Source organism: Montipora foliosa, chromosome 3 (assembly GCF_036669935.1).
Source record: "Montipora foliosa isolate CH-2021 chromosome 3, ASM3666993v2, whole genome shotgun sequence".
NCBI lineage: Eukaryota > Metazoa > Cnidaria > Anthozoa > Scleractinia > Acroporidae > Montipora > Montipora foliosa.
Genome location: NC_090871.1, coordinates 8725782 through 8733895, shown reverse-complemented (window position 1 = coordinate 8733895; position 8114 = coordinate 8725782). Strand labels below are relative to the sequence as shown.

The 8114-nt window shown below is 37.1% G+C and overlaps 1 protein-coding gene across 1 annotated transcript; it reads right to left on the bottom strand.

Annotated features, from left to right (window-relative positions):
- Positions 1-615: 615 nt before the first annotated feature.
- LOC137995230 (uncharacterized) lies at positions 616-5207 on the bottom strand. The gene is made up of 7 exons (XM_068840802.1): positions 5168-5207; positions 4425-4714; positions 3532-4005; positions 2835-3059; positions 2484-2706; positions 1860-1912; positions 616-1572 (listed from the first exon to the last, which is right to left on the bottom strand). The coding sequence occupies exons 1-7, from the start codon at positions 5205-5207 to the stop codon at positions 616-618; spliced, it is 2262 nt and encodes a 753-aa protein (XP_068696903.1).
- Positions 5208-8114: the final 2907 nt, after the last annotated feature.

Genomic DNA, 8114 nt, shown 5'->3' with positions numbered 1-8114 from the left:
AAATTATGTGTTGTCTTAAGTTAGTTGTTATCGATGGCAAGGTGGAAGTGGATTGCAACTTTAAACAATTATACCAATATATTTTTTTTTCATCCCCCATCAGGAAAAAAAAAACAACCAAAAAGAGTATTATGGATGGCTTTTCCTGCCAAAATTCATTTGAAATCTTCCATTTAAAATGCCAAAGAATATTTTACATGTAAATAAAGGGAATACAAAATTATTTTGTCATTCTAACTCAAAAACAACAAAACTGCAGTGACATATCCCCTTTAAATTTGAAAGTACCTTCAAAAAGCTGTTGTTCATTTTTTACAAGTGTATTATACTAGCCAAGCAGTTTGTGAAATGAACTCTCACCTACGTGACCAATGATGGTTACTATAGTTATTAGTTTTGGAGACAAAGGGTAGATTCTTGGAAACAAATTAACCTTGAGCACTCCTGACAATAACCTATAAGGATGCACCACACTTGCTGAAAAGACAGGCACTGGTGCACACAATCTTGCTTGCAATCAATTATTGCTCACTCATCATATTCTTGATGATAATATTTTAATTGGTGATGTTGTTGACTACATTTGGCCAATGAAATAAGAGTTAACTTACTTGATCATGTACATGTATACTGGACCCAGTTAAGAGTCCCCAAGTCAAGAGTACAACTGTGATTTGTTAGGACATTTGAGTACTCGACAATGGCTGACCTGGGATTGTTAGCCATAATGATCATCCCACCCCCATGGCTGTTTACATGTCGATGACTATCAATGATAGCACACAAGCCATTCCCCTTCACAAAAAAACCCACAGACCTTTCAGCTGCAATAATTATACCATAGTGGTGAGCAGCACTTGATGAATGAATAACCCTGCTAATGTGGTTAACTAAGTCACTGAAATCATTTGCATTTGTGAATCCCATCAACTGATCAGCAGATTGAATACTAAATAAATCCCCCACTGTATTGACAACATCTTCTACATCTAAAAAAATGCTAGTATCAGAGTACAACTCATCATAAACTTCATTTCCATCACAAATGGCATTGAGAAATGAATCAAGCCAAACATTTGGAAGTTGATCCCAGAGTAAAGAAATCTCTAGTTTATTCTGAAAGCAATAGGCTCCAAATTTCACTGCAATGAGGGTACATGCATTGCTTCCCAACCTGTCCCCAAAAGTTGACTGTGAAATGTTTTCAGGGAAAATAAACACACAATGGTTAACAAACTTCTGACTCTGAACTACAAGGTTGTTTATGGATCCCACAACAGCAGCTGCATCTGATCCACCAACATTGATAGGTACATCCCTGTAACCCTTTTCTGAATACTCGTTTCTGTCCATTTCTTTCCTCTTTATAAGTTTGCCAAGGGCAGGACCATAGGAAAGGGCAGACAGATTCCCTCCACTTGCAAACTTTAAAACACTATAAATGGACTCGATCGCACTACCATTTATGCGAAGTGGACTGATAAAATATCCCTCATTGGATGAAACATTCTTAAAGAACCAGTCACAAAATGACAAAAACCCATGTACAACAAGGCGCAGGAGATCCCATGTCTACAAAACAAGAATAGATCAACATTAGCAATGTAAATAGTATTACTGGGTAATTAACTAAAATGCATGGTACCTGTAATTCAACAACAATTATGGGTCATCTCTGGTTGCCCGAAAGTAGAACAATGATATTAGTATTTATGGGCTAAAAAGGCTAAAGGGTTTTTGGACTTTCCCCAGAGAAACATCTGATTGAATGCATAGCCAGCTACTATGATAGAGTATTGGTAGTCTATCTGCATGTGTAGAGGTACTAGCAAAGAAACTATTCTCATGTAAAAACACACCTGCCATGCTAGAAACTTTTTCTGTCTTGATTTCTTTGAATTGTCTTCATAAACTGCAAATAATTACAAGTTTTAATGAGTGGGAAAACTAGTCAGCTGTGTTTTCAGATAACAGAGTATTTATCTTTAAAAACTGCATACAAGACAATATTACAGTTGGTCAATGATATTACTGATACTTGAAATTAACACCAGTGTTTAGTTAAGTTTGTGAAGGATCAGAGCCTTTGGCAGGGTGACTGCAACAGCATGAAGCCAATTAATGTGGACCTGTATAGGATCAGACATTAGTGGTGGTCACAGCCAAGGTTCATTGCATCCCTTTAGTGGTTCTTTAATGTCCTGCACAATGAAGTATGAACAAGTGTTGTGAGATGGGACCTACAGTTCAACATCCTTATATCTGAGAAAACTATTAAGTCTAACCATTTGCAGATGTCACTACAAAGGCAGCACTTTCTCCTCAGTTATTTAAAGAGGGTCATAGAGGGGTAAGCATTGGCCTTTGTGTATTGTAAATCATAATAATTAAACTGTAATACATTAGATTCAAGGTCCTTTTTTTATGTGTTCAGGAATAAATTTGTAACTTACCAATTACTTCTAATGTAATTGACCATTTACCTGTTCCTTCATGGCTAGCACACCAATTTTCAAAAAATTCCATCCCCTTCCTTACGTTTGCTAAAACAGGGCTCTTTTCATCATTAATCCTTCGGCGGCTTAGGAGACCTTGCTCAAATATCAGGTTGCATGCTTCTAGGTACTCTGCTGTCTTTCCACATGCACTTGCATCTTCATTTGGTTCGTTTGCAAGGTCTTTGATGGCTGCTATCATAAACCGTTGCTACAAATAGAAATTAAAAGGCTCAATCCTGCATGATTTAAAAGGTGATCCTTGCTATCAATTAGTCCTCAGGAGGGCTTTGCATCAAGCTCGGTTACGTGTGATGTACATGTACTAAACCTACCTACCTGCATTATTTTCGCTGGCCTCACATTCAGGCGCGTCCAGTTATCCCTGTATACAAATGCATATTTTAACCCAGGAACTCTACGGCTCAGCCCATTTTCTGCCCTTTCGAGTTCTTGGGTAAACACCCTCTCAACTGTGCTCCATCCAAATTTTTCTTCATCTTTGCAGAAGTCTTTGGCACCCTGTTCCCTTGAACTATAAAGGGCTGCTATCATGTTTTTCAGCTACGAAACAAAATGAGTTTTTATTTCATTCAATACATTTGTTCATCAATAATTTATTTACTCAGCTAACTTATACATCTGGATTAATAAAATAGGACAAATTATTTCATTACTGACACACTTTATTACTTACTCCACTTTGTTCATTCATTGATAAGATGTATAATAAACTGTCAGAGAAAATAATGAACTAAGATGCAAATATGTACAAGAAGAAGGCATTTACATTCAATTCTCAAGCAAATTATTACTATATTGAGTGGTACTGCAAAATCTATAGCCTAAGCTCATTTAGATAAATCCTACATGTGCAGATGAATATCTGCATGTTTTGCTCACGAAAATGTGTTAACTACAGTCTCTAAAACATGTCAGAAATCTGCCTAAATTTAAACAAAACAATGGGCAACAATTCAGCCCAAATAACAGTACAAACAAATATATTACAATACAGTGTGCACGTGATACACACCTGATGGCTTGGGCATATCATCAAGAAAATAGGGTTTCCCAGTGGGTCCTCTGGATTTGTAAATGAGGCATCCACATAGTAGCATTCCCTGGATGTTTCAGCATCAGGTCTAGCAGGAAACTGAGCTTTAGGGTGGCCAGAGAGAAGCTTTAATACAGTAAGGTTTGATGATGCTCCATCACACAGCATAATTGACACCTTAAAGCCATAACTGGTTAGTGCTTTTAGAGTAAGCATTAAAAACTCCTGCAAAACACTGGATTGCATAGAACTTCCAACAGGAAAGTAAGGACCAATTAAATCAAAGTTAGAGGTTAGGTCTCTCAAAAGGAACTGCACTATGTAAGACGCTTTCTGGGCACCAGGCTCCACCGCTGTGCTGAACACATCGTGTAGCACCTTCAACTCATCCTCTGAAGTACTAAAGCCAGTAATGCCAGCCCCTTTGAGATTCCAGGCAATTTTCATCTGAATCTGCAGTGTATAATAAAATAATGATATTGAAAATTAATACACTATGTCAGAAAATTTGCAAATCTCATGAAATATGTATACACATGAAGTGTTTTCAATTGCATGCAATTGACAGCATTTTTATTTACTCCATCCAGATTTACAGACTACTATTATTCTTCATTTGCTTCTAAGTCACTTTTTAGATCCAAAACTACCTCTTCTGGTTATGTGGAGGAAAAAAAAAACAAAAACAAAAACATCCAATTGAAACTTGATTTACTTAACAAATTATATTTAACACCTTTCATTGAACTTCGCGTGATACATCTACATTCATGTTCAAACCAAGAAAAACTCACCAATTCACCAGTTTAATAAACAATTTTTACATTTTTGTTCAGGGGTTTACTTGTGAAGAAAATAAGCTTAGTGCAAACCTTGACTTCATCCCACATCATTACTCCATGCCCTAATGGTCTGGGATGGCCTATCCTCTCTCTTTCTTTTTGGAACATAGTGTAGGTCTTGTGCTGATTAAGCAGATACTCTTCATCAATACCAGCCTTCTCAGAACCAGCGTTGATGACTTTCTTCAAGGTTTTTGAGTGAGGCAACTGCAAAATCTTCAGATTATGTAATGCCTCATATGCTGAAGGGCTCCTGGTGTAAACAGCCCGGGCTATGCATACATAAAAAATAAAAAGAAAAAATGATTTTTGTAAATTAACTTAGAACTATTGAATGTCAACATACATCAACAAATAAATTATTATAACAGTAAAAAAAAAAATAAAATTACTTTAAGAGTAATAAGTAATGACAATGGACAACAAGTAATAAATTCACGTCAATTAAAATTTAACAAAGGTAAATGGTTTTTAGAGAAGAAAAATTAAAATAAGTAACTACAATTTCAAATAACATTAAAGTTTTCCACTTCTTTTCTAATTTTAATTTAAATTGTGAGCAGCTTTGTCTTTGTTATGTTCAAATAGCATTCTCCAACTCATTAATAGTTCATGAAGGGAAATTGAAGGAAATCATTACCATGAACAATAATTTAGATCTTAAATCACCAAATTTTGGGAACGTCAGCTTTTTCAACACTGTGTTTCATCTGATATCCAGAGACACCTTGAATTCCATAAATACTAAAGGAAACTTCACGTTTTCAACTCACTTATTGTTGCTTGGAAATCGGATGAAACAATGTGTCTCATGTTTGATATGCTGCATCATGCAGATCAGCCAAAACTTAAAAAGTGAGAAAATCCAATGGTATCATGCTCAACAATGGTCAAGTTCACTTTTGGTTCTGACAGAAAAGTCATACTTCTTGTACAGGCAACAGAATGCAGACTGCACTCATCTCAACCTCTGTAAACACTCACCAACTCGAATGGTTACTGCTGACCAACGATTTCCATTTTTTCCAGTAACTGTAGGAGAGAATTATAGAACAATATGAGTTTACAATTACGAGCATTGATAGTTTTTTTTACTGAGTCATTTCTTATATTTCTTATTTTGTGATTGGTCAATTTTTTGGTCCGTAACTTCAAGGTAGACACCAGAATTTTCAAACAAGGCCTTTCTTTTTTATTCAATTCAACTATCACCACCAAAAAGGCCACAAAATGTAATAATTAATTGTACTTTGCTTGATCTGATAATTACCATAACATTACACAAAGTTTTTAACATCTACAAAATTTATTTGTCTTCCACATATTTATTGTCCTGGAGAAAGAAAGCCATATTTATGAACATCCTATTAGGTCTCTATAGACCTATCATACAGACCTTGAACTTGGCTAACAGACTAATCCCCATTCACACCAAAGCTTGAACAAAATTGTTTTAAAACTTGTGTAAACATCTATGGTTTAAAATACTGATTTCTTTGCAAAAAGTTGTTTGCTGGTTTTTGTCAACTACAAATTTAGGGCAAATGTAAAAACAAGTTAAAGTTCACTTGAATTCTTTGTCAACTTCGTGACTTTTTTGGAACCTTGTTTAATAAACGTGATTTGTTAATGTGCATAGGGCATATGTATATAAAGAGGCACAAGCAACATACTATGATCAAAACAGAGGCTAATTAACGAAGTGAAAGAAAACCTTAAAAAGTACATCTTGGAATTAAAAACATAAAGATTGCTTTAAAACTCACCATTTTTTCTTTGATCTTTAAAGAAACCGTCCCTATCTTTCTCCCAAATACCCTTGACGCAATTTCCTGCTTTGCAACCCTTCTTATCCGTGAGCTGGTTCCCCTCGCTAAAAATCGTTTCAAGCTCTTGCTTCCCTTCGTTCGAATTTTCTATCTCCTGAACCAGCTTACAAAGCTCCGACGACTGCTCCTGTGGCAATTCAATGCTCGTTTGCTTGTACAGTTTCCTGACTTTTTTAGTCATTCGAGATCGTAGTTTCCTTGTTTTCCCGAGACGAATGGACTTACTTCTTGGCGTCAAATACTTAATTGCATAATTGCTGCTGGGATTTTGTCGCTTCTCCCGTTTAGATGAGCTCAAGGACTGTTTTTTGGCAAGGGCATTCTTCACGTATCTGTAGCACTCAAGACACTCACCGCACATCTTTTGCATCTGATCGTAATTGCTACCAGGGACATGCCAGATCTTGCAGCCAACCGAACGAACATAATTTCTACCATAAACGCTAACGTTTTTGGGAATATAACCCAGTTCTTTTTCTAGTTTTTCTCCGTCACTACCCACCAAACCAGGGCACAGCACATGCTTTTCGGATAGCCATTTTCGAGCAAGATCAATAAGTTGCCCGGACTTACTTGGCATACTCAACATTCCAACTTGGAGTCTTCTGTACTCTACGATGGGGCTATCTATTTGCCATTCACCGTTTGGATATACCAATAATCTTGCAGCCTGAAATGGGCCTGAAATTTCAGAAAACGGCAAATCTCTGGAGCGCTCAACGATTAGAGCAAAACACGGAGCTTCTTTCGATTCCGGAAACGGCATGAAATCCATGCTCTTCACTAGTGATCTCACCTCACAATAATACCCGGCATCGGACAAGATAGTTGCTCACTGCTTTAAAGCAAGATTATCTTTGCACTTGGAAGCGGTATCTTCTTTTCTTTTCTCTTCTTCTTCTTTTCTCTGGGCCTGTTTAAGTTCGATGCTCCGCTTCAAAACGCTCTTCACGGTGGAGGATGATGACTGAGTTGACTTTCCTCGTAGAGTCACCTCTTGCACTTGCAAATGTGGCTCCTTTTTTCGGAACTCATGACAGTCTTCACTTGAATTACACCGCTTCATCTTTACGACTGGTACTAGAATATTTCATAACCAAGATTCACATTTTACACACTTCTAAAGAGGATTCGGTCTTGTTTCAGACATCAGACACTAGGCCGAGGAAGTCGATCAAAATTCCGCAACTACGTGCGCGGAAAGTGTGCAAAGTCTAATTACACAGAACTATGGGAAAGTGCTGTTTGAAGAAAAAAGGAGTGGAATAGAGGAAAACGGCTAAACGAAGCAAAAATTGGGACTTTTATTCAGAGAAAAGTACTCTCGAAAGACCAGCATGGCGCCGCCATTTTTTTTTTACATCCCGATGTATCACATTTCCTAGCACCGGAAGTAGACTTCCATTTTTACCGCGAAAAAGTGATCTAAAAATAAATCGGTCCCTGAAAACGCCGTGACATAGGCCCAGTATGGGAGTTGGACGCTCCTACTTATGGGCTCCTGAAATATATTAAATTGTATTTACAACATAAACAATAATTCAGTACGATCCCGACGTCGCGCGATGCGATTAAAAAGGTCAATTGCTTTGACCTACCCGGTGTATTTATGAATATTTTAATCATAGTTAACAGAGGGGACTGGTTTGGAAGCCCGCCAAACATCAAAGGAGAAAACAAAGATGCCAAGCTTTTATAGGTTGGAAAGTCCACGACCGCGCACAATCTTTTGTTTTGCGCTCATAAACTATGCATGAATTACGTAGCCAACATGTTTCTATTGGTTAGTTCCTCAGTACGGAGAAAACAACTATTGTGTTTTGTGCACGGTCAAGGCCAAAAAAGAGAACAAAAACCTACAACAAAGAAAGCTGTCGGGTTTCATAACCGT

Coding starts and splice junctions, on each gene's coding strand:
- LOC137995230 (XM_068840802.1), bottom strand. CDS start 5,207: ATGAGACACATTGTTTCATCCGATTTCCAAGCAACAATAA. Junction 3,060..3,531: donor TGATATGCCCAAGCCATCAG/GTGTGTATCACG, acceptor TTTGTTTCGTAG/CTGAAAAACATGATAGCAGC. Junction 1,913..2,483: donor TGCTAGCCATGAAGGAACAG/GTAAATGGTCAA, acceptor AATTATTTGCAG/TTTATGAAGACAATTCAAAG.